Genomic DNA, 27,585 nt, shown 5'->3' on the forward strand with positions numbered 1-27,585 from the left:
AGGAGAGATGAGGGTCATGCACAACTGGTACACGGGGAGAAGGTGATGGCTTACTGAGGGCATATGACACGATGCGGAGATCCTTCAAGAAGCCCCTCAGAGTCACCAGGGGAGACAATGAGGTCTCAGGGTGGGCGGGCGACAGTGAGGGGCGGAGCGGGCAGTGACGAGGAGGTCTGGCAGGCATGGTGGGATAAAGTGTGGTTACAGCAATGGGCTCCGTAGGCTGCAATGTGAGCCCTTGTCACAAACAGCTTGCTAGGGTTAGTGCCACTCCCGGGGAGAGGGGGACTGAGAAGGGGTCACACACGTGGGTGCAGTGGAGGTCAAAGGTGCCTGGGAAGGAGAAGAGGACAGGTCTACAATGGGAACTGTGGGGACTAAGAAGTATGTGTGGAGGGGGCTGCTGCAGAAAACCTGCCCGCGGGAAACCATGTATACAAATACTGCAGTCTCCGCCCCTTCTTACCGACCCTCACCTTCCAGGTAACCGCACAGCCACTGAGACTCAGGGCCAGGGCGCTGTCCAGCACCGAGTGTAAGCATTTGGGATTTTATTCCAAGTACAGAGGAAAAGCTGCTGAAGAGCAGAAGCAAGGGGACTTGATCGCTGTAACTGGGTGAAGACTAGATTATAGGTTGGCGAGGGTGGGAACGAGACAGCCAATTAAAAACCTACTGCAACTCTCCAGGCCGGGGGGCTTGGGGGGGCGGGGGTAGTGTCTTGGATCCGAGTGGTGCAACGCAGATGGAGAGAAGCAGCCCTGCCAGGGAGCCAGCTGTGAGGACAGAAGGGTCAGGGATAGTTCCTAGGGTTTGTCTTGACCCCTGAGGTACCATGTTTGTACCGTCTACGGAGATGGAGAGTAAAACACAGCCAGAGTTCTGTGTGTATAAGTCAAGTCTGAGATGCCTATTAGACAGCCAAGTGGAAATGACAAAGCAGCAGCTAGCTCTGGGCCTCCCTCTCAGGGAGTCCAGGCTGGAGGTGAGACTGGGAGTTATCTGTGTCCGGGGAGCATTCAGGCATGGGTCCATGATATCTTCTAGGGAGAGTCCTGGAAAGAAGAAATGTAGGCCCAGGACAGTCACCGGAGTGTCCAGAGAAGTGACCAAGAGGAGAAAGAAAATCAAGGCATGATGTTACGGGAGTGAAGGGAGGAGGGTCTCGAGTCATCTCTGCAGGATGCTGTGGAGATGTCCAGGGAGATGTGGAGAGAAATGTCCTTGGGTTTGGCCACATGGGGCCTATAAAAGACTCCAACAAAGCAGTCGGTACGGAGCAATGAGGCAGGGGAGGGCTTGCAGTGTGCTGAACAGGGAAAGACAGTCGAGGAAGCAGGAAAGAAGGGCATGTAGACATCACAGGGACCCAGGGCAGTGGCTAGAGCTAGGCATGGTTGCGGAAGCAACTGGCAGAGATGCACAACTGTAGTATTTGTCCACTCCAGTGTGGGAGAAAATGGTGGGGCGGGAGCAAGAGGGAACACTGAAGTCCCTGCGGAAGAGAAGAGATGGGGATGCAGAGCACAAACAGAGGGACTGGCGTGTACTTGGACAGGGACCCTCCTTCCAGCACAACAAGGAGCAGCGGGCGGGTGTGTGGACTTGCAGGTGGGCAAGTGAGGGTTCTCAGTTTCTCCGTGAAGTATGTAGCGACGTCATGAGCTGAGATCGAGGATGTGAGTGTGGGTGTACACACAGGAAGTCGGGAGATCGAGAAGAGGGTGTCAAAGTTGTCTTGGAGACTCAGAAAACAAATGACCGGGAAGGGCCCCTGTCTCGCAGGCTGATGCCCATTGGAGGCCTGTGGTCATGACCCAGCTGCACAACCAGTGGCTGCAATGTGAGGGTCCGTCCAGCCATGTGTGGCTGTGCTGGGGTGGCCATACGTGGCTCAGGTCAACCAGGCTCAGAAGTTACTGAGTCGGGCAAACGTGGCAGAGGGGGAGGGGAGCAACACCGCTGGGGGGCGGGTACTGCAAGGGGACAATTCCAACGAAGGGCCATGGCACTTCGGCTGGGGAGGGAGGCAATCCTGTTGGCAAGGACACGGTGGGTCATGGCTCTGGAGCCCTCAGTGGTATGTAAGCTGTTGTCACAGGTAAGAGGAGGGAATGTGGTGGCTGAGCTTGGAGGTGGTGCATTTTCTGGAATGAGGAGGCCTAAGGCATGACTGCAGAAGTGGGTGGTCACTCACCCAGTGGGGGAGAGAAGCACCCCAGGAGTGGAACAGCAGCTGGGGGACCAGATGGGCATCATCCGTAGGTATGCTAACGTCCCCAAGAAACAATTATAGGAGCATCGTGAGCCTGGGAACTAGGAGCTCATATCATGAGTCCAGGAGGAAAGTTGACCAAGACACTGGTGGTGAGTGTTCCAGTCAGCCTCCAAGGAGCCGCAAAGAGGCAAGTCATGGAAGCTCAGCCCCCACTTGAGAAGGCTGCAGGGAAGGCTGTGTGAGCTCAGGGACATTTCAGACCAGGAAGGGGGGCGGTGCTCAGAGAAGAGGAGGAAGGGAGTTGCTGCAGCCGTATCTGTGCCCAGAGGACACAGGGTGAGGGAGGGCTGGGGCAGGCAGGGGTGGGGTGGGGCGGGGTGGGGTGGGGTGGGCTCTCCTGGACAATGTCGTTTCTGGTCTGTATCCTGTAGCCTGGCTCGTCTCCATTTATAAAGGCCCACGGGCAGGTCCACACTGCAGAAGCCCAGCTGGCTTCTTGAGAACGTTCTACCAAAGATGTTCGTGGAGCAACATCTCGGGGAAAGAACGGTTAATTCAGAGAAAGCAGAAGAAAACTGGAAAAGGAATGAGAACAGCTAGCAAGAGAGGAGATGAGGACTAACTCTGAGGAAATGGTGGGGGAAGGGCCAGTTAAGAGGAACACTTAGAATGTTGTGTAACATATGGCAGGTGGTCAGTTTTTTACTTTTATTTTTATTTATTTATTTTTAAAAGACTTATTTATTTGAGAGAGAGCGAGAGAGTGCGCACAAGCGGGGGGGAGGGGCAGAAAGCGAGGGAGAAGCAGACTCCCCGCCAAGCAGGGAGCCCTACACGGGGCTCGATCCCAGCACCCCGGGAGCATGACCTGGGCCAAAGCAGACGCCCAACTGACTGAGCCACCCAGGTGCCCCGTGGTCAGTTTTTTTAAATAAAAAATCAAAACATTCGAGGCTGTGAAAGAAAACAATGGGTCCTAAGGCATATCTAAAAAGAAGATGCTGTGACATGTGGGTCGCACTCCCTGTTTAATTGCTTTGTGTCAGTCCCCCCACCACGTGGACACATGGCACAGCAACAACCCCGATCAGAAGCAGCAGAGTCCCGACCAGGCTGGGTCTGAGCTGCTTGCAGGCTGCATGGGCTCCTCTCCTCAGGAAATGAGAAGTCGGTCTCAAACTCCAAAGCCACAAGGAGTCTGGTCCAGGGGATTCGTCACCCTCATTTGCTATTTGAAGAGCTGCAGTCAGCTCTAAATTATACTCTGATTATCCTAACCTATGCCATGACATAAATGGGTGAGGACAGCCTATCTATCAAGGACATTCATTGCAACCATTCGACTCTTGCTATCATTTTCCACTGGGTTAAATTCTGATAAAGACCAAAATTCTGATAGAGATCATTTTGGTCTTTATCGGAATTTAGTCCAGTCGAAATGAGAGCAAGACACTAAAGATTCCTCTCTTAGTGAAGAACATGAGAAGGAAGCACAATCGTTCCCTCATTGCAAGAAAACCATTGTCACACTCCATGTTCACTGCAGCATTATTTAGAAGAGCCAAGACATGGACACACCTAAGTGTCCATCAATGGATAAACGGCTACAGAAAATGTGATCTATGATGGAATATTACTCAGCCATAAAAAAGAAGGAAATCCTGCCATTTGTGACAATATGGTTGAACCTGGAGGACATTAAGCTAAGTGAAATAAGCCAGACAGAGAAAGATAGGTACTACATGATCTCACTTACATGTGCAATCTGAAATAAACCGAACTCATAGAAATGGAACAGACTGGTGGTTGCCAGAGGTGGGGGGGTGGGGAAAGTGGGTGAAGGGGCTCAAAAGGCACAAACTTCTAGTTATAACTAAGTCCTGGGGATATAATGTACAGCATGGTGACTACAGTTTAATACTGTATTGTATATTTGAAAGTTGCTAAGAGAGTAGGTCTTGAAAGTTCTCATCACAAGAAGAAAAATTTGTAGCTATGTGGGGTGAAGGATGTTAACTAGCCTTACTGTGGCAATCATTTTGCAATATACACATATATCCAATCATTATGTTGTATGCCTAAAAGGAATACAATGTTACATGTTAATTATATGGCTGGGTGTTCACCTCTGCACGTTCCCCACAGCCACTCAACAAAAAAGGAATGAGTGAGTTCACTTCATTTGCAAATGGCACACGAATGTGGTTAGGTAGAGAATGATTCTTATCAAATGGTATTAAAATGAAGTAAATAAAAAATTAATCTGATGGAACATTAAAAGCTGGAAAGATCACTCTCTGGCCCATGATTTAGATGAAAGAAAGTGATCTCAGCACAAATACGTTTGACATAAGTATTATTCCCAATTCTAACCCCACCACCAGCTCAGAGAAATCCCTTAAGCTTTCTGTACTAGAGTCTCCACAAGAGAAATTAGGTGTGAGGTCACATTTATGCACATCACTGCATGTATGTCAGATGGGTTAAGAAAATGAGGGACAAGAGAGAGAAAAAGACCACACTTGAAAGTCTATGAACCTTCTCTCTCTCTTTTCTAAGGGGGGGTATTTTGTTTTGTTTTGTTAAAAAACACATACCATTAAATTTACCATCTTAATCATTTTTAAGTGTACAGTACAATAGTGTTATGTACATTATTGTGCAACAGATCTCTAGATCCTTTTTGTTGTACAAAACTGGAACTCTAACCCCTTGAATACTTATGAACCTTTGCTCATGAGGCTCAGGTGGGGTCCTGGGCTCTGAACCCACGAGGTAAATATCCTCAACTTTGGAGAAGAGAGAGATGTGGTATGGGCAGAGTGGTGGCGGTCCCTTCTTTTCTCTCAGGCACTTAAAGGCTGGCCCTAAAGAAACAAGATCACAGCCAGTGGATAGTTTAACCAAAAATTCAAGTGTGTTTGCGCACTCACACGGACAACACACATTGTGTTCAGCTCTGGGTAAATTCATTGCCATCACCATCTGACAAGAAGCTGTCTCTTATAAGATCTTAGTAGACAGCAGACAGTAACAAAGTTACTGTCACTTCTCTTTTTCAATATTCAACATACCTTGGAATCCTGAGACTATTTGGACAACATCTTCATACACCATTAGAGTGGCGGATCGTTCTGGAAGCAGGCCCAGGCTCAGTGAAGAAAATACTGCAGAAACAAAAATGGACATAAGGGAATTCTGAAATTTAAATAAAAACGCGCACTCTAATTTTTGGGGCACACCGCATTCTTTGTATTGTCTGATTTCAAATCAATCAACAATACTGATTTTTAGTATTGTGACATAATAAAATATATAATATTATTTGGTGTCTGACCCTGGTTCCTGACACAGAGCGCCTAACTCCCTTGTAATTTCCTGGGTGTTAGGAGGATTTTTTTGTTCTAATGAGGCGACTCTGGGTGGGCTCCTGGATGGGGGCTGGTCACCAGAAAGCTGTAATTAGAAGCTTGGAACTTTCAGCCCCACCCCTCCACCTCCAGGGAGGGGAGAGGGGTGAGAGATTAAATTCATAATCAATCTTGCCTACATAATGAAACCTCCATGAAAATTCCAAAAGTACAGGGTTTGGGGAGTTTCCAGATTGGTGAATGCATCTACATGCCAGGGGGGTGGGACACCTCAACTCCCAGGGACAGAAGCTGCCATGTTCAGGACCCTTCCAGACCTTGTCTGTGTATCTCTTCCTCTGGGGGTTCATCTGTATCCTTTATGATATCCCTTATAATAAGTTGGCAAATGTAAATAAATGTTTCCCTGAGTTCTTGAGCCATTATAGCAAATTACTGAACCTGAGAAAGGGTCGTAGGCACCCCTGATTTGGAGCCAGTTGCCCAAAGCACAGGTGGTGACATGCTAGGAGTTGTGTGTGAGTGGGGGGAGCAGTCTCATGGGACTGAGCCCTTCACCTGGGGGTCTGCGCTGACTCTGAGTAATGCTAGAATTGAACTGAACTGTAGGACACCCCATTGGTGTCCAGAGAGTTGGAGAACTGGTTGGTTTGAGAAAAAGCCCCATTCATTTGTGTCAGGAGTGTTGTGAGTAGAGAGAAAGGAAACATTTTTTGTTTAAGTCTGATTAGCAAGACCTTCTGGATGCTACGAGAATGCCGCCATCTCTCGTATAACAACTGCTCACGCTACAACAGTCAACTAGTTTTTATTTGCCTAGAAGTTTTTAGTAAAGTATCTGAGTCTCTTCACATTAGGAACATACTACACATTATAGGAATGTAAAATATATAAAGTTAGATATTAATGTTAAAAAAAGACTTTAAAAATATGTGCTCAGGTTAACAAATGACACATGACAGAAGAACATGCCCCCGTATTCCGGAAACTAATAAGATGACAGCACTCGTGCTGTTTTTAAAATTCTTGCTTAAGTACCTAGACTTTCAACTAAAAAATTCACAAAGCCTGCATGTTTCTGGGGAGAACATGAATCAAAGAGAAAACAAATAAATGTATTATGGAAAAATAATACTCACTAAGTCACTGAACTCTTAGTAACATGTCAGACATTATTCTAAGTGCTTTAAATTCGGTGATTTATTTAAATCTCAAAACAACTCTATGGCGGCACCTGGGTGGCACCGTTGGCTAAGCCTCCAACTCTTGGTTTTGGCCCAGGTCATGATCTCAGGGTCGTGGGATGGAGCCCCCCTGTTGGGCTCCGTGCTCAAGAGTCTGCCTGAGATTCTTTCTCTCCCTCTTTGTCCCTCCCTCTGCTCACGCATGTGCATGCACGCACGCACGCTCTCTCAAATAAATAAATCTTAAAAAAAATCCAACTCTATGAAATAGATATTATTAACTTGTCCATTTGACAGGTAAGGAAACAGGCTTATAGGTAAGGAATTAACTTGTGCAAGATCCCACAGCTGGTAAATACTGGAGCTAGGACTTAACTCTGGAGTCTGTTCTCAACTGCTATGCTACACAGACTCAAATTCAAAGACCCACTGGGCTTTATCCAGTCCAAGTTTAAAGATGAGGAAAGCAAGGTCTAGAGAGGTAAACTGACTTTCTGGGAAAATATCGGGGACCAGAAATATCAAGTGCTAAGAATATGTTAGCACTACTGGCTCTTAATAGTGCCCGGAGGGGACCAGTGAGCTGGCCTTGGACATGACCTCTCTTTTCATATCCCCTCTACAGTCAACTTATGGAGCTGCCATTATATACAAGGCCCAGTGCTCGAAGCATGGAACAGATCAGTGCTGGAGGCAATCTGGGCCTGCGAGGTTCTAATTACAAGGGGCCTGGGGCACACAACAAGTGGAAGGTGGTCATTGCCATGAGCAACATAAGAATGCACCTCGGTGCTGTGGAAATAATCTGGTGGTTCCTCAAAATGTATCACACACAGAGTTACCATCTGATCCAGCAATTCCACTTCTAGGTAGAGACCCAAGAGAACTGAGAATGTATATTCACACGATAACTTATAAATCAATGTTCATGGCAAAAAATGGAAACAACCCAATATCCACCAACCAATGAGCAGATAAACAGAATGAGGTCCATCCATACAATGGAACATCATTCATTCATAAAAAAGGAAAAAATACTGATTCAGGCTATAATACAGATGCACCATGAAAGCGCTACACAAAGTAAAAGATGCCAGACACAGAAGGCCCCATATTACAGAATTCCATTTATCTGCAATGTTCAGAATAGGCCAACCACAGAGACAGAGAGGAGATCGGTGCTTGTCAGGGCCTGGGGGTCATGGGGGGTACAGAAAATATTCTGGGATTAGTTAGTGGTGATGGTTGTGTAATTTTGTGAACTGCACACTTCAAAATGGTGAACTTAATGGTATATGAATTACAATTTTAAATACAAAAACAAAAACAAAAAGAGTAAGAAAAAAAAGAATTCATCTTAGGAGTTCAAAGTTGGGAGAAAAGTCACTTCAGGTTGGGGGAGGGAGGATCAGGGAATGCGTGTGAGCCAGGATTAAAGCAGGGAGACCTACCTTGGATAAATCCTTTGTAACCACTTCAAAGGGACACTTAACCTTCTTTAACAATGACCCCTTCACCCAACAGCACTGGGTCCCCAGTGGCCCAGAAGAAAGGGTCACTGTAGCGATGCTGCCTTCACGAACGCCCTGTCCCATCAGAGAGCTCACACACATCCCAAGTGGCACTTCCTGGGCCCTGAAAAGCTCTGTGCCGACCGCTGTGGGGGACTCTGAGCTCTGAAGTCACCTGTGATCAGTCTCTCGAGATTTGTGTGACCACCGCAGGGTGTTCTGTGAACATCTCTAACCGAAAACATTTGGTACTTCCATACATAAGGCGTCCGCTCTAGCAGACGTTCTAAAGCCTTATATCCTGGAGAGAAAAATGACCTCTCATGATGAGTGGGCTGAGAGGCACCACAGGAGCTTCCTGGAGCAGGAGGGAAGGGACTGAATGCCCCAGGGGGTGTGGGAGGGGGGCGCAGAGAGACCCCGGACCCCCATCACAGGGGGGATGCTGGCTGATGTCTGGAGGTTCTTGTCCTTCCGGGCAGATGTTTGTGTTTTGGTAAGTAGAGAGAAAGGAATGTCGAACTCCACCTGCGAGAGTCAGGAAGACTGCATGGAGCAGCGAACAGCCAGGCTGGGTATGGAACACCCAAGACAAACTCGCCCAGAGAGCATGGGTCAAGGAGTAACCGTGAGGACAAACAGAGCGGGCAACGTGTCAGCTTCATCAAGAGAACAACAAATTGTCCAGGCGTCTAGACCATGAGATACGTAAGGAAGAAGGGACTAGGGAAGGAGGGTCTAAACTTTATCCTGGGGACACTGAAGCCCTTCATGCAGACGTGTAACATAATTATATATATATATATATATATATATATATATATATATATATATATATGTAGGTACATATTTTTAAGACACGGATGCTCACTGAATATAGAAGGTGGTTTGAAGGGGCAGATGGACCGAGCTGGAGGCGGCGGCAACAGGCCTGGTAGAGCGATAACTATGGAGATGGGCCTAATTAAGAGGTGGACTTACAGTCTTTCACTGATGGACTGCATTTTCCGTAAGTGAATTTGTTTTACCTGTTTGCCAAGGGTAAAGGGTACTCTCCTTATGCTGGGCATCCCCCTCTCCAATCTATACCTCCTTCCTTGAAAGGGCAAAACCAATACATTCTCCAGGAAGGACTGTCAAGGATGAAAAAAGAAATCCATTCCAAAATCTCTGAAGAATGCCAACAAAACCATGTGTGCATGTGTAGAGAAGAAAGCATTTTCTAGTTTCGAACTGTCACCACATTTTAGGAGAGGCTCCCAGCTTTTCTCTGTTCCTTGTCCAGTTATCTGCAGTACCAACAGTATTTTCTTGACCTCTAAAAGCAAGCATGGAAACAGTAGTTTACTCTGCCTTTCATAATAGGCAAGTCCAAGGTTTGGTCACCTTTTCTGTCAGATTCTAGTTAAGAGTACCTTGATTATATTAACGAGGCAAACAGAGAAAAATAATCAAAGACACGGGTGGATCCTTGAAAATTATTCAGTCTAATTAATTTAGTTTTAGAAATGAGAAATGTGGGCTTGGAAAGCCGTGATGGGCCCCCGTGTGGGGGGCAGCTGGGGGTGGGTGGGGCGAGAACCCAGGGGTCTTCATGCCTAGTCCCAAACCCTTCCAATTAAACCACATCGTTTCCATTTTTGACTCATTTAAGAAAATGGATATTATGGAAACGGTTGCTTTTTCTCAAATGATAATGTTTACAAAGTCAAAACAAATGTAATTACAGTACACTGAACCCTCATTATTCGTGGATTCAGTGTTTGCGAATGCGCCTCCTTGCTAAAATTCATTTGTGATCCCAGTCAATCCTCATGATGCTTTATATGTGCAAGTACAGAGCGGTCAAAAAATTGAGGCCTGGATGCACATATTCCCAGCTGAGGTCAAACAAGGCGACACTCTGCCTTTTCCTTTCAGCTCACATACTGTAAGTGCCAGGTTTTTCACATTCCTGTGCTTCTTTTTGGTGATTTCGCTGTTTCAAACGGCCCCCAGGCCCAGGGCTGCCATTCCTAACTGCAGGAAGGCTGGGAGGTGCTTATGGGAAAAATATATGTTAGATAAGCTTTGTTCAACCAGGAGTTACGGAGCTGTTGGCCATGAGTTCCATGTTCATGAACCAGCAGTATATTATTAAATCAAGTGTCTTTTTTTTTTTTTTTTACAAGCTTTTAAAATTTATTTATTTGAGAGAGAGAGCACAAACAGGGGGAGGAACAGAGGGAGAGGGAGAAGCAGACTCCCCACTGAGCAGGGAGCCCAATGCAGGCTCGATCCCAGATCTCCCAGGACCCTGAGATCATGACCTGAGCCGAAGGCAGACGCTTAAATTGTTGAGCCACCCATGTGCCCCTGAATCATGTGTCTTTAAACACCCCAAAACACACATAAACCAAGGTGATGTATTGCTTGGCTGATGAAAATGTTATGACAGGAAGCTCCTAGGACCCTAACCCTGAATTTCCCCTGAAAGCCATGGCTCAGTATTGACTACCCCAGGGTGCATGGTGACTTTATAGAACATACTGATAGTTTGTGCAGGGGCTCTCCCAGCAAAGGTGGAGTTGTGGTGTCCAGCTACCATTTAAACTTCCCTGGGTTGTTTCCAGTGATTTCTCAGTGTGAAAAATGGAGGCGGTCAAACATTTTCTTCATATATAACCTAATAAAGATCATCTTCCTATTTTGTGGGCTTTCTGAGGATTCCGTCCCAGGTCTGCCCCCCCATGCTTTGGTGAGTTCATAGTTTTGAACCCAACAATGCTAATGAGTTCATGGTTCTTATCTCAACAATGCTAATGATCCCCAAACCACACTTCTACCTCCAAACCCCCTGAGCCTTCAAATCACTTCAAACTACAGGCTGAACACACTTGTGTCCCAGAGGCAGCTCAAAACCAGTGTCCCCTCCACTAAACTCATCATCAATGATGACCCCCAACACTCATTCCTGCCCTCCCATCCTCCACCTCCGCTAGCACCTGCATCCCCCTCTGCCTGAGCCCCGAGCCTGGGGAGAGGATGCACAGGGGAGTGGGGAAGCAGAAGGGGGCTTCTTTTAACCCACTGCATCAACTGAGTCAACTTTAGGGAACCATGAAGTGGTGGGTCTCTCAACCCTATTGACCATCTGTTCCATCTGCTCTGTCACCAGCTAGAAACCCGAGATTCAACTTACATTTCTTCTGTTTTGTCCTTTCCCTCAACGCTCTGTCACCTGTTCCCAGAGACATTCTGCATTTTGTCTGCTAAACATTTCTCATGGTTTATCCCCTTTTCTCTAAGATTTTTCCAGAAGATCTCCTCAGTTGTACCTATATCAAATCCACTTCCCATAGTTCACAAAGCAGTGGTCTCCAACTTTAGTGAATGCTTTTATCTGTAAGTGGAGTGTGTGTGTGTGTGTGTGTGTGTGCGCGTGTGTGTGTGTGTGTGCGCGCGTGTGTGTGTGTTGTGGGGCGGGGGGGGAGGTTCTTGGTAAATTGCAGACTTCTGGATCAATCCCCAGACTGAAAGGATGAGTCCTGGAATCTGTGTGTTTTTTACAAGCACCTCTTCTTTTTTTTTTTTTTTTAAGATTTATTTATTTATTTGAGAGAGAGAGAGAGCATACAAACATGGCGGGGGGAGTGGGGGGTGCAGGGTGTAGGGACAGAGAGAGAAACTTTAGCAGACTTCCACAGTCAGTGCAGAGACTGATGCGGGCCTCGATCCGAGGACCCTGAGATCACGACCTGAGCCGAAACCAAGAGTCAGATGCTTAACCGACTGTGCCACCCAAGCGCCCCTTACAAGCACCTTCTAATGCTAATATCTATTCATCCTCCAGACTCCGCTCCCCTCCCACCTCCTCCAGGAAGCCTTTATTCCCTCACCTAGGCTGAACCTTCCTGCTCCAGCATTCCCTATGCATATATACGCATGAACATACCCATTAGATGGGAATGGCTTTGGTGGCTGACTACATAACTCCCGGACTAAGTTACAAACTCCCCAGGGACAAGCTCTGTGTCTCTAGATCTCTATTGTCAGTGGCTAGGGCAGCGCCTGGCGCATAATAGGTACTTAATAAATGTAAATAGAACTAAAGAGAATTTTGTGACTGAGGGTAGACGCCAGGGCTTTATGAGGCAGGTATAGCCACACTTGGCTCCCATGTGTCCCCAGAGGCAGCGGGGACCCTGACGGAGTGTGTCTAGTGGTGCAGTGGCACAGAGTTGAACACTGACATTGGTATTTTGCCAGCCACTGTGCTATTTATTGAGCCCCTACTGTGCTTTAGGCACTGAAAGGTCGTTTATATATGTTAACTGCTTTGCAATCAGAACAACTCTACCAGGTGGTATGAGCTCCATTCTACAGAGATTGGCAAGGAAGCTAGAGGGGCTCAAGCACAGATTGGGTGCCAGAACCAGGTCAGCCTGTTTCCAAACTCCACCCTGGCAGCGTCTCCCTCCAGCCCTCAGCCTCTCCTTGTCCCTAATCTTGGTGCTAACAGATAATGTGGCCCAGGTGCTAGCGGGAGCCAGAGGTGAGGGGACAGAAGGGGGGCCACGTCCAACTCCCCACCTACCCCATCCCTGAATCTGTGTCAGGCACCATGCTTGCCCCTGTGGGAGACCAGCGTTGTGAAGGGGTGAATGGTGACTTAATCCTGTGATTTATAGTAAGAAGTATGTATCTGGTCTTGGTCCTGTTTCTAGACCACAGCTCCTAAACCCATGGCATTTCCTAAGTGATAAGTGCCATAAAGGTGACTTGTATTACTCATAACATGTCTCTTTCAATGTGGGTTTAGCTAATGAGGCGGCTTTTGGAAAGCCCCTAGATGACCTAAGGGTGGTGGCTGGTTGGCAGGAGAACCAACCAAGTTGGAACTTTCAGCCTCACTCCCTTGACCATGGGGAGGGGAGAGGGGCTGGAGGTCCAGTCAATCACCAGTGGCCAATGAGTTCATCAGTCCTGATTATGTCGTGAAGCCTCCATACAAACCCAACAGGATGAGATTAGAGAGCTTCTGGGCAGCTGTACGCACGGAGGTGCTGGGAGGGTGGTATGCCCAGAGAAGGCGTGGAGGTGCGGTGCCCCTTCCTACACCCCTCGCCTAGACGATCTCCTCCATCTGGCTGTTCCTTCAATACCTTTGTAATGAACCAGTGATCTAAAAAGTAAACTGTGTTCAAAACAAAAACCAAAAAAACCCACAGGCCCAAAATGGCGTCACTCAGGCCGAATCACCAAACTGGAACTTAATACCTCGCCTAACCCTAAATACAGTTTTACCTGGGTCAGTCAGGAATTTTTTTGATCAGCATCAATGAGGTAATCTGTCACATGGGCCCTCTCCACTCCCCCTCAAAAGATGAGGTGACCCACCTAGTAAGATCCCTGCCCTTCCCCATAAGGAAAAGTGACCTTGCCTGAAACAATCCTTTCTTTTCTTTTGCTAATAACTCCTCACCCCACCTTCCTTCCCATAAAATCTTCCCTTTTGTGCAACTCCTTGAAGCTCCCCTCTACTTCTGAGATGGCTGCTGCCCGATTTACGAATCACTTAAATAAAGCCAAACAGACTTCAAATTTACTTGGTTGACTTTTGTTTTTTAACGACTGTTTCCCTGACTTCTGAGAGCCACTGTGGCCACCGAGTTGAACCTGAGGAGGGGGTTGGGGGACCTCTGATTTATAGCCAGTGGGTCAGAAGCCCAGGGGACAACGTGGACTTGTGATTGGTGTCTGACGTGGGGTGGGGGCAGTCATGTGGGACCGAGCCCTTCACCTGTGGGATCTGATGCTGTCTCCAGGTGGATAGTGGATAGTGTCAGAACGGAGTTAAATTGTAGGGCACCCAGCTGGCATCTGAGAATCTGAGAACTGCTTGGGAAAATATCCAGCATGTTGGGTGATCAGAAGCGCCGGAAGTGTGGAAGAGTATTGAGGAAACACACAGGAGTGGGTTTTCCCTTAGCAGGTGAGAAGGCGGAGAGAGAAAGACAGAGTTCCCATCACCCCCTGCCTCTTTGGCCAGTGTTCTGTCAGGCCCCATGAAGCAGAACAAGGAAGCTCCGTTCCAGAGCATGGCCCCAGTGCCATCCTACCAGTTGGAATCAAAAAGGTACAAAGGAGGATGCTGGGGAAATGGGCAGAAACTCTAAGGCTTTCGATTCTGGTGTGTGTGTAAACCGAGGGAGAGCCCCCACCTGCTTCATACAGGACCCCACCTATCCTTCCCATAAGAAGCCCCAAAAAGTAGGGGCGCCTGAGTGGCTCAGTCGGTGAAGTGTCTGCCTTCAGCTCAGGTCGTGATCCCGGGGTCCTGGGATCGAGGCCCGGATCGGGCTCCCTGCTCCCCGGGGAGCCTGCTTCTCCCTCTGCCTGCCACTCCCACTGCTTGTGCACTTGTTCTCTCTCTCTCTCTCTGGCAAATAAATAATAAAATCTCAAAAAAAAAAAAAAGAAGTCCCCCAAAAGTAAAGCAGAGACTAAACCCCTATTTTTCTGATCACCTGCCTTCCACTCTCAAATCACTTCTGTGCCTGACTCCAGCACTAGCCTGGACCATGAGCTCTGCTCCAGGGAAAGATTAGGACGGCCTTACCGGGTAATCGGATTGGCTTCCACGGGGCAGAGTTTGGCACGTAGGCGTGCTTCGTGGCGGTGACGATCAGCTGACTGCCCAGCTTATACGGGAACTTGATGAAGGCGACGCCATCTGTCCCCGAGGTGCCGGAAGCGATGGACACCTGGTTGGTGAAAATCTCGATGAGCGCATCTGGGACGGGCTGGTGGGTGCTGGCGTCACTGATGTGGACCTTCAGGGTCACCTCTGGAGTGAGGAAAAAGCAACAAAGAACAACTGCTATTACCTGGCCCACCTCAACAACAATTCTGCTGTCGCTGATGGGAGTGGAGAGGGGGCTGTGCTAAGTAAATCTAGATCTACATCCAGCATATGAATCGTTGGAACCAGGGAACATTTTCTTGTTAGAGATTCCTTTTTACTTTACACGATTTAATTTCCTTTTTTTTTCCCCCAGAACCACTGCCCATGATAAACTGCCTTCCTCTTTGCTCCTCCCTGCTCACCCCAACAAATAACAGAGAATTCTATCCCTTTAAGACAATGTGTGCAAACACAATACTCATTTATCCTTCCCCGCATTGCTGGCACACGTGGCCCAAACAGGGCTGGGGCGGCTACTGAAGGACCCTGCAGGCTGAAAGAGTTGCACCCAGAGGCTTCAACAGTCCTGTGGAGCATGGCCGAGAGCTACCCAGGATCGCTGTGCTGGTGATCATGATGACTAGACCGAAAAGCAGTCCAAAACGTCTTTAAAAAGGAGGACTTGAAGAGTGGGAAAAGAGAAGCTTACAGAAAGGAAAAAAAAAAAAAAGTAAACATTTGAAAAGATAAATGAAGTTGAGTCAGCAATATTGGCAAACCCAGATCATGAATGTGGGAGACAGACAGATCCAAATTAACGTTAAAAACCTAAAATGGAATGGGTAGTTTTCATTTGTTCATGCAAGAGAGGTCTACTGAGCTGCTACTCTGTGCCTAGAACTGTAATTGAGTGAACCACAGCGGTGAAGAAAAGTGAGGAGACCGGCAAGTGCTACGCTGGGGGATGTGCATGAAGGGGGCACTGATGGAACAGCATGTGCAGAGGCTCAGAGGCAAGGAAAAAACCACGCTTCTTGGAGAAACACAGGTTCTGAAGGATGACAGACAGTGTGAGGGGCATGAGGCCCCGTGCGAGACAAGGCTGCAAAGACGAGCAGGGGCCAGACCACTCAGGGCTTTAGAAGGAACCTAAAAGGATCATTCTTGATCCCAAGAGCAATAGGAAGTCACAAAGATTTTAGACAAGGAGTGGCAATTAAATTTGTTGTAGAAACATCTGGCTGTGGGGGAAGGATGGACTGGGGAAGAGGCAAGACTGGATACTGAGCACCTAGTTAAGAGGCCTCTGTAATAACCCAGGAAGAGATGAGGCGGACCAGATTCCAGCATCATGGTGGACGTCGATTAAAAGATGCCAGCATGGTACTCCAGAAATCAGACATGTTTCCTGCTCCGATAAACCCTTTTTGCTTAGGTGCGGGAGGGAGTGGCTGGTGCCCAGCGACATAAGTCCACCGGCACACTCCTGGGCACTCCTTGCCATATATTTTGAGCTGCCTCAGATCTGAAAGCCCTATTGATGCCTTGGGATAAAGAGGCAAGGGCAAGGACAAGCAAAGACCCTGCAGGTGACCAGGGAAGCTCATGTCTACAGAACCACTGCAGTCTGGCTCAGGGGAGCGCCAGACACGGAGGGGGAGGGAGGCGAGGCGGAGCTAGTCCTGTGGGCACAAACCCCAGAACCCTACTGCAATTCCCACTAGGTCTGAATCTGAGCTCCCCCCCACCAGTTCTAGCCACGGAGCCTGGGGCAAGGTGCTTATCCTCACCAGGTCTGTTTGCTCCTCTATAAAGTGGAGGTGACAGCAACACACTTCTCAAGAGACAGGTGGAGACATTCAGTGCGATGCCTCACAGAGTAAGCATAAACACAGCGGTTACCATTACGCTATTACAATCACTGGGCTTGAGAGCACTCAGTCATTGGGCCGGGGCAGGGGGGTGCCTGGATGGGGCACAGAGAAGGGCACTGGAGGGGAGAAAGGGATAAAACAAAGTGCAGGGATGAGGCATCCCTCTTCAGCGAGTAATAGCTTTGTATCCAAGGCCCTTCCTCAGCTGGGGCAACCACAATGAGAAGAATGTTTTGGTTCAAGATTGCCGCCTTGGTAACTGGCCAAGTACCTTATGATACCAAAGCAACCTTCTGAATCCTGCAAATTTCAGTTAGTCAATCACCCATTTTTTTCACTAAGCAACTTGATATATTTCTTGACTAGACAACCATAAAGAACAGCTAAAGAATCCTAGACCTAGGTATTAGAGATTTACACCAAACAAATCTCTCAAAAAACTCATAGAAAGACAAAAATAAAGGCTAAAGGAGCTGAACTTGGCTACTTGATTCAGGGAGAAAACTAATGTTCACAGAGGGATAAAATCAACATCATGAAAAGCAAGGATATGACATTACAGAATACACTGAGTTAATCCCTTCCAATCTTATCAGTTACCTTAATGCAGATTTGCAGGATGTACACCGCACGTGTTTTCTTATATAACCCAAGTCTTTGTGTCCCCAGGTGGCGTGCGAAATTGTAACGTAAATTAACTCCACTTTCATTAATACTCACACAGCAGAAATCCCCTAGAACAGGGCAAGTGGAAAGGTAGTTTTGTAGGGCTGCAGGGATAATTTATGTAATTTTATGGTAATGAAACATTTACTAACAATTGGGATTACAAGGTTCCTGCTCTCTCTGCACTGTTTGCTGCTTCATAAGAGCAGCTAAGATTTAGACAGCAAAAGGAGTTTTACTATAATCAATGTCCTAGATTCTACCACTGGAATTTCTTCTAATACCAGAAGCCTACTTTACGTTCTGCAATTATATACTTTGAAGGAGATCATTTAGCTACTTCTTTTGGTAGGACAGGATGGGGGAAAATGTCAGTATGGTTAGGTGATTATTACAGAGTACTGGGGTATCATTTTTCTAGAGTAACATCTAGAATTAGGTTATCCATTCAACAGCAAACAAAATTGTTCCCACCAGGGGACTAATCTGAGGACTAGGTGAGGCACTACTTATTGAAACTACTCTCATTTTGCAGATGAAAGGAAGACCCTATAAATGGCCCAAACCTAAATATGCATTAAGATGCACTCCGTATTGCAGCTGGTCAGTGAGAGCTGATGGGTCCTGCCTGAGCTAGGGCACCATTCTTTTACTCCTTACCCTCAATGTCCATCACCAAGTTCTTACTGATTTTGACTGCAGAATATAGGTCACAAGGCAGGCCTTTCTTCCCATCCTTGTTAACGTCGCCCTATTTCAGACCTCGCCATCCCTCACCCAGACTGCTGCCCAGCCTCTTCACAGAAACCACCACTGTCTTCATTGTCTTCACACCTGCCCCTGAGATCCCACCAAAGCCAGACGGAGCTAGCCGACATCCTGATCTGACCACTTCCTGTCCCCCTTCAAACTCTTTAAGGCCTCCCACCAAACATGGCCGGAGGCCAAATGTGGCCGGCGGCTTGTTTTTGAATGGTCCACAAGCTAAGAATGGTTTCTACTCTTTTAAATAGTTGGAAAAAAAAGAAATCAAAAGAATAGTTCATGTCCTCTGAGGATTATCTGGAGTTTGAATGTGTGGCCATAAATAAAGTTTTATTGGAACACAGCCACAGCCATTTACATGTCGCCGAAGGCTGTTTTTGCATTTCAGTGGTGGAGTTCAGAAGTTTTGACCTTAGGGCTTGCAAAGCCTGAACTATTTACTTGTGGCTCTTAAAAAAAAAAGAAAAAAATCTGCCGGCCCCTGACCTACAGGCTACATCTCAAGGCCTCTGAGGTCCTCCACAATCAGGACCCCTCCCATCCTCACACACGGCCCACAGGCCCGCAGACCCCACCCCATGCTTTCCTTACTCCTCCTACCTGCTGCTCCTTCTCATCTTTGTAGGATAGGCCTTTCTACAACGTTACTTTCATGCTCCTCATTCCTATTCATCTTCTAAAAGCCCTACTTAAGGTTTGAGAAACCGCTCTGGACTCACCAACCCCTCCCCAAACTGGGTTAGAGGCCCCCTGTCTCTATCCCCCCGAAACTGTACACACGGACGCTGCTTCTGTTCCCACGTTTGCTGCAGGCCCACGAGGGGAGACAAGAGGATCAAACCCCTGACCTTGAGGAGCTCTTGGCTTTAGAAAGTAAGTAAATGCCAAGCGTAATTATGAACTGAGGACGCCATCAGGAAGGGGAACCTACCTCCAACAGGGAGGTCAGGGAAGGCCTTTGGAGTAGGTGTCGTGTAAGCTCAGGCCTGAAGGACACATGGGAACCAACCGGCAGAGGTGCAAATGCCCTGAGGTGAGAATGACTTGGCTGCTGGAACTGAATAAAAACGGCGTGGAGGGAAATGCCCAAGTCAACTAACCATCCTAACACTGCGTGGTCCACCAGCCACAGGTGGGCCTCTAAATTTAGGTTAAAATTAATCAAAATAAGATTAAATCAGAAAGTGAGCTCCTGGATCACACTAGGCACGTTTCAAGTATTCCACGGCCACCTGTGGCCAGGGGCTCCCATGGTGACCAGCAGAGAGAGAGCATTCCCAGCATCACAGAAAATTCTATTGGATAGCACCGATCATGTACTACAAACTCTCATCTCAGGATCTGAGCAAAGAAATGCAGATACCTAAATGGTTCAATGAAGAAAATACATCTGGGCAGGACTCTGAAGCAGCTCCTTAGCAGTCTCATTGGTGTGACCTGCACTTGAAGTCCTTACAGTGACTTGAAAGGCTCTGTTCTCTATTCTACCCCCCAAGTATCTACCAGCCCTCATTTCCCACACCTTCCCCCATTCAAGGAATAAGGGTTCTGGGAACATGCTTTGTGCCGTATGTTTCTTTGCATGCTACACTTTTCCTCAACACCCATCCATGCATCTCTCTCCTCCTTGTCTGCTTAAATGTCACTCCTGGGGCACCGGGGTGGTTCAGTCGGTTAAGCATCCGACTCTTGGTTTCGGCTCAGGTCATGATCTGAGGGTCATGAGATCGAGCCTTGTGTCAGGCTCCGTGCTCAGTGGAGTCTCCCTCTGCCCATCCCTCCACACACTCAATCCTTCTCTAAATAAAAAAAAAAAAGTCACCTCTTGAATGACTTTACTGACCACCAGTTCTTTTTCTTTTTAAAAAATTTAAAAAAAATTTATTATATTTTAAATTTAAATTCAATTAACATACAGTGTATTATTAGTTTCAGAGGTAGAGTTCAATGATTCATCTGTCTTATGTAACTTTTATTATGGAAATTTTAGACCATCTATACAGATAGGAAGAATAGTATGAGGAAACCCTCTGCACTGATCAAGTTTCAAATACCAACTTTATACCATTCTTCTTTCATCTATTCTCCCCTGACTCAACTTTTCCTTTCTCCCTCCCCCCACCTTCCTTCCCACTTTTTTGCTGGAACATTCTGAGGCAAATCCCGGATAATTATATTAGGTCACGTTATTTCCCCATAAATATTTCAGTTTACAACAGATAAAGACTTGGGGCGCCTGGGTGGCTCAGCTGGTAACGCGTCTGACTCTTGATTTCGGCTCAGGTCATGATCTCAGGGTTGCAGGATTGAGTCCCACACTGGGCTCCACGCTGGGCATGGAGCCTGCTTAAGATTCTCTCCCTCCCTCTGCCCCTCCCCTTCCCTAGACTTCCCCCCCAAACAACAGATAAGGACTTTAAAAATAACCAAAATGCCATTATTCTACCCAATTCACAGAACAACCTCTTTACATTATCTCAGATTCAGCAAGAATTCAGTTTTCTCTGCTTGTCTAGAAGCAAATTTTTTTCTTCACAATTCTGACCGTCCTATCTAAAATGCCAATCCCAACCCCACCCTGTGCTTCTGACACTATCCTGCTCTGCTTCTGCTGCTTCTTTTATGCACAACAATTCTAACGTGTTTATAACTTATGTGTTTAGTAACTGTCTGACTTCTCCAGGATGTAAGCTTCGAGAGAGCTATTTTGTCTGTTTCTTTTTTTCTTCTTCATTCATGTATTCCAAGCACACAGAATAATGTCCGGCATACAGTAGGCACTCAGTAAGTCTGCTGAATGAGTCCTTAAAACTAACAGGCATTTCTAGATATCAGCTGGTACATGGCCTAAATAGCCCTGGGTGTTCTTTTTTGTTATTGTTGTTTCATTTATTTCCGTTCATTATTGTTTTCAAATAGACACTACTGAAATTCATTTGAAAAGCATTCATTCAGATAATGAACTGTAATAATCAGAAAATATTTACAGTACACTTAGCATGACATTAGGTACTGTGGGGGATCAAAAAAGAAGAAAAAAGAAATGGCTCCTGTGTTTACGAAGTTTAGTTTTTTTGGGCTGTGGGGGAGGTAAGACCAACTGACCAACCCATGCGACAGAGAGCAAAAAGGATGAAACTGGCTGGGTAAGACAGAGTAAAAAATATAGCAAAGAAGAGACTAATGAGGTCTGGAGTTTACAAACAAAAACAAAGAAAAAAGATCTCAAAGGTCTACAGAGGTAGAGGTGATGTGGGGGTGACAGGAGAAGACTTACAAGGGGGGGATGCCTGTGAGCGTCCCGTTAACTGCAGCAGGCAAGTCCTGCATGAATACTGGCCCTGATGCTTATGGCTTATGGAGTTCAGCGTGGGATGCTTCTGGAAGAGCTGAGAATTGAAGGGAGGCTGGAAGGACGAGTAGTATGGGAAGGCAGCCGGCATCTCCTGGACAGCCTTCCCCTCTTGATTATGCTCCCACGCCACGCATTCAGCCTCAGGTAGATGCCAGAAACTTCGGTTTCCCAGCCTCCCTGGTAGCCAAGGGGGAGGAATGGACTTGGACTCTGCTAATCTGATATCCTCTCGCTGGGTTTTGATTTAGAAGACAGCAACATAAAAAAGCAGGTGCCTTTTCTGACCGAAGGAGGATGCATCTGGTTTGGGGCCAGCAGTGCAAGCCGCCCTGTCTCAGTGCAGGAGGGAGACAGGGTGTCCCTGGCTCAGTCTTGCCATATGGCTTGGGCGGCTGTTCTGGCCCAGAACTACTGTGAGCTACCTAAAAGCCTGAATGATGTCTTGCTGGTTAAACTAGCCAGAGCACGTACTGGTGTCTGCACTCCTCAGCTTCTGGACTGTCCCAGCATGACACCATGTCGCTGAGGACCATCTCCTTGGAACTGCACCCACCGGGGTCTCCTCCCAGGCTCTGGCCTAACTTCTCAGTATGTGTGATGGTTAATTTTATGTGCCTACCTCACTGGGCCATGGGGTACCCAGATACTTGGTCAACATTATTCTGGGTGCTTCTATGTGGGTGTTTTGGGATGAGATTAACATTTAAATTATATGAGTAAAACAGACTGCTTTCCTTAACGTGAGTGGGCCTCACCCGATCAGTTGAAGGGCTGAACAGAATGAAAAGGCTGACCCTCCCCCAAGTTCCTCTTGCCTGACAGCCTTTGAACTGGACACTGGCTTTTCCTGCTTTCTGAAGGTGAAATACCAGTTCTGTCTGGGTCTCCGTTCTGCCAGGCTTTGGACTGAGACTACACCCTGGGCTCTTCTGGGTCTCCAGCTTGCTGAATCACGCTGCAGATCTCGGGGCCTGTCAGCCTCCACAATCACATGAGTCAATTCTGTAGAATAAATCTCGTTCTACATAAACTTTGATTCTCTCTGGAGAGCCCTGACTAACATAATACGCAGCCCCTGCTCCCATTCTGTCTGCTCGCGGTGGGCAGGCCCCCCGGAATGTGGGCTCAGGTCTCTTCTCGCTACACACTCTTACTCAGCGAATTATTTCAGGATCAGGAATTCAGCCACCGCCTCTAGAGCATTCCCCTCAAGTTTTCACCAGCCAGTGAGAGAACCAAGAAGGAAGCAACAGCTACTCAGGAATTCTCCCTGCACAGTGATTCAGGGCTCCTTTGCTCTTGGCAAACACAGAGTTTGGCTCTGAGGGCACAAGCTAGTCCATTTGAAGTAGTACAAAGAACATCTGCTTTGTGGGTAGAAAACGAAACATTATCTTTTAGTCATTTCCCTTCTTCTGCCACAGATTTAGAACTAAAGGCAATGAGGCTGTTTCAAACTGCTGGCTTCACAGAAGCCACCAGTTAAACAGCAAGCTGAGAGCAAACACAGTGGTAGGGGCAAGAGGCCGGGAAGATGGCATACACCTCGCAGATGCACAGAAGGAAGCCCAACCCTGAGGGGCCTTGTTTTTCTCTCTCCTGCGTCTTCTTCAAATACTTTATACCTTGAGTTATATCCCTGCAAGTGACAGAACACATTATTTCATAATCTCTCATCCAAACTCCAAGACCAACATCTCAAGAGCTTTGTTACGGTCGTGCGCTAACGTGTCCTCCCCCAGATCGGGAAGTCCTTTGTGGTTTTCACTGGGGACAGAGCTGGGAGACGCCTCTCACCTTTCACCTCCATGGACTCTCACCAACTCTGGCTTCATCTGGGAAGGGAAAGTGAAGTTCGTGGACTCCCATCTTTTTTTGTTTTGTTTTGTTTGTTTGTTTCCGTGAAGTTTCTGGCTCCCTGTGGTTGTGTTTCATTCCCTTTTGAAGCCCCTCAAATTAGTCTTTATTCTGGGATTTTAATTTTTCCTTTCCTTTTGTTTTTTAGAGCTGTTAGTTTCCACAGCAACCCACCCGGTTGGAAAGTTGGCCAGAGGGCCGTGCAGAGAGGAGGTCCTTTTCCACCAGCAGACCAAGCACAGGCTTCTATCCCAAGTTGCCTGGAGGCCCTGTGGCGGCCTCACCCCAGGCCACGCGGTGGAAAAGGAACTCGCTGGTGAGCCGCCAGCACTATGATTAACAGTTAGACTTCACCGAAATTCAAAGGCGTGACGATGGCTTTTCATGTCTTACATAAAACAATAAAAAAGGACTCCATCATTTAAAAACATTTTCCAAATGGGAACTTATTTTTAAAACATTACCAGACCTTTGCTCTAAGAGACTTTGCCCCATGTTACTTGGTGGTGACATTTTTACAGTTTCGGGAGACTCACAGAATTTCCCTGTCTTTATGCAGCAATAACGGGCACATCCTAGGATGCCCGACGTGTGAAGAGGAAACTTTCCATCTATTGTATTTCTTTCATAAAAATGAAAGGTTTAATTTACTTTGTAATCTGGGAAAAGTAGAATGCAGTTTGTACTAGAGTTTTTTTGGTTTTTCTCCAATTTCACCTAGTGCATATGCACCTTATCATTCAATTTTATTTGCTCTCAAAATTTAATGAATCATGTCTTTCAAGCAAATTATATATATATATTTTAGAGATCTATATATAACATATATTGTATAAAATGAGATATCTTATATAACCTATATTAACATATACTCTATTAGTCATGTATAATTATGCTAATATACAATTATTTTATATATAAAATGTTATATATGTTATATATATGTTATACATATATACATACATATAATACATACACATATATAATATATAGGACAATAAAAATCTGCTACAACTGTATATCCCAGGACTCCCTTATGTCCAATTTTAGCTGCACTTAAAGCATTTGGCAAACACTGTGTGTGCTTAATTATAAAAGTAATATTCAGTATGGCATTCTTCTGCAAAGACCAGCACTTGTGTTCTGTCCTCAGAGGGGAAAGGAGAAAGGACAATGCGGATGTACTTCAGAGGGACAGATCTGTTGAGCACTGGTCCCTCCCTCCTGGTCCACCTGATCGTCCTGTCAGGAGCCATTCCGTACTGAAGACACCTTTTGTTCTTGATTGAATCAGGAGCTGCCCTATCAATCTGTGTCACAATATCTGATACACAACTCCTCCCCAGTTTCGGGAGGTTTTCCTTGCAAATGTGTCCCTTAATTATCAGCGGAGGATTATGATCTCTGTATTTCCATTTGAATTTCTATTCACTTGAAAAAGCATGGAAGAGGTACGTTGGCTGCAGCAGCCCCCGGGGAAGTTAGGATCCCATTTTGTGCCTTTTTGTGTTTTACAATCTCTGGCAACTGACTCGTGTTCTAAACTTCATGAAAAGCCCGCTACATGGTCGGCTCGACAGTTACAGCTTCCGTTTGGAGTAAGGAGAGATCTGTGCTGTTTCAACGAGCGGCTTCTGCTGGCTGCCCACCTCTGCAGGGCATGTGCTCTGTCTGCACACAACACATTCTCTCCCCCCACCCCACCCCCCGTCTGTCTGTCCCTCTCACATATGTTACTTCTGTCTTGGCAGGGCTGCCAGGATATCTCTGGGCCCTAAATCAGTGGATTCCTCCCCCCCCATTAAGAAATATGCATGAAGGTCAAAACGATGATCATCCCATTAACAATTTTCTACCCAACATCACCAAGTTGCCAATGTTGAAATACACAATAAACATTCACGCGAAAACATAGCAATTAAAGAAGCTATTATATATAGAGAGAATACATGATGTATCCATGTATGACATTGATTTCCATTTTTTTAAAGTGACAGGATGGCTTCTTCCCCCCCACCCCTACCTGAAACACTCTATAATGGAAGTAGAAAATGTAATACTCGAATACCAACAACCTACTGAAACGTATTGGATAAGCATCCTGTTAGGTCTCTCCATTTACCACTAAGTTAAATGGCAAAAGTCATTCTCTGTTATTGCACCCAGTACAAAATGAAGCTTTCTGGGGCTGGTTCCATATGTGCATTATGCTATAAAAGCAACTATAAAGGGACTACATTCTCGTGACTGGTGAAGGGGTTATTTAGGTAAACATCCCAGGATTATCTAGAAACTATTGCTGGATTGACCTGATTCAACCAAACAACTTACATACATAACCAAGTATTCTCAAGCAAAATCATTTCAGAATGTTCCTATGATCCCACCTAAAAAAAAAAGTTGTCTGACAATAAACTAAACGGACACAATCCTAATCCTTTTACACAGTAAGAGGAATTGCTCAGATGTAGCTTTAAAGTACTATGTGAAGGTACGATTAGTTATCTTGGGGAAAACTTCTCCAAAAAAATTCAAACCAGCGTAGAATGACAGATGCTCCAACTGTTCAGAAGACATAAGTGAAACAGTTACTGAACATCAAGACGGCGCTAAAAATAGCTTTTAACAAAGCTGTGGCTCCAACTCTAGAAACCTTTTCCATAGAAATCAACGCGTATATAAAAACCTAACAATATCCTCCTTTTAGCCAGATATGGGAAAGGACACGATGATTCTGACATGGTGATGTAAATATGGCAAATGCCTGTATGAGCTCACAGAGCATCCTTCGGAACTGAACAAGAGAATTATAACAATGTAACACTCTGGGGACAAGAGGACCCACAAGTGTTTGTAAGGAAATCACTAGAAGCAACCACTTTAAAAGGCTTCTGTTCTGTTGGTATTTTAAAATTTTCACAAAGACACAAAGTTCCCTCAGGAGAGTTTGGAAGGATCTGGGAACTGCGAAGTTAATGAGCGATATTAAGCATGTCTATAAAATTAACACACACACCTTAGCCAAGCTTTAAAGATCTGCTGGAAGATGCTAGTGGATGGTTGCCAAGGAAACCTGGTGGAGGAAAAGCTCTGTGTGTGTGTGTATGTGTGTGTACGCGCATGCATGTGTGTGTTTCCAGATCTCCTTCTATCTATGGATATACATTTTTCATAGTTTTTTCTAGGAGTTGGTCGAGAGCAACATGACATGACATTTATTTTGAATAAAGAAGCCTAGAGATGTTTATGATTATGAAGTTTTTTTGTTTTGTTTTTTTAGCAAGTCATTTCTCTCTCTAGGAAGAGAACAGTTAGAAAGTGCTAAGTGGGAGCTAGTGGTAAAGAAGCAGACTCATTAATTACATTTAGAATTGAAAAAAAAAAAAGGGTAAAAAATGCAAGCTGAAGTGGCTTGCTGGAAGGCTGTGAATAGCCCAAGTGTGCAGGCTCTCTGGCACTTGAACTTCTATGATAGAAAGATAAAGGTCCCGGAAGCAGCTGGTTTAGTCAATGCAGTGATTAAACTACCCATATGGACTTATCTTTCCAAGGGAATGGAGATAGTTAACAAGCTACAGTGAACCTATTATTAAAATGGTCCTTTCTGTTTCAGAAAGAAGCTTAAATATCTCAGGGCGCTTTAAGGTCCTTGATGTGAACGTCCAGGACTTACTGCCGAATGTTACAGAAGGCATGTCTCATGGCCACAGTGTGCACGGCTGGCTTCAGGCTCCTCACTCAGGAGCTATGTGGTCCCAGTCAAGCCCACAGCCTCCTTGAGCCTCTGTGTTTTCATCCATAAAACAGGGATACCGACTGCCTTGCAGACTTGTAGGATTTGCTGGAGGTCCAACAATGATGTTCGGAAGGCATCTGCTAGCAAGAGCTCATTCCTTGTCTCCTGGCCCGCATTCCCCTAACTTTATCCGGTGAAAGAAAATCTCAGGGCTTCCCCTCCCCTCACCTCCAAAAGCCTCTCAATGAAAGAGAAATAAAAAAAGGAAGATAGTGTGCTTTTCAGAGCACAGGGCTGAGGACTCTGACAACCTGTATTTGAGTCTCATCTCCCCACTGACTCTTAGTTTTCTTAGTTTTGCTCTTAGTTTTCTCCTCT

The 27,585-nt window shown here is 46.3% G+C and overlaps 1 protein-coding gene across 2 annotated transcripts in view; it reads right to left on the minus strand.

The window, feature by feature from the left end:
- FAM171A1 (family with sequence similarity 171 member A1) overlaps nucleotides 1–27,585 on the minus strand; it is a 124,671-nt gene that overhangs the window by 44,295 nt on the left and 52,791 nt on the right. For both annotated transcript variants that reach the window (XM_032426094.1, XM_032426095.1), the window contains exons 2-3: nucleotides 14,889–15,116; nucleotides 5,296–5,388 (exon numbers count right to left, since the gene is read on the minus strand). In XM_032426094.1, coding sequence (XP_032281985.1) covers nucleotides 5,296–5,388; nucleotides 14,889–15,116 — 321 coding nt within the window. The remainder of the gene's footprint in view (nucleotides 1–5,295; nucleotides 5,389–14,888; nucleotides 15,117–27,585) is intronic.

Source organism: Phoca vitulina, unplaced genomic scaffold (assembly GCF_004348235.1).
Source record: "Phoca vitulina isolate PV1807 unplaced genomic scaffold, GSC_HSeal_1.0 scaffold33, whole genome shotgun sequence".
NCBI lineage: Eukaryota > Metazoa > Chordata > Mammalia > Carnivora > Phocidae > Phoca > Phoca vitulina.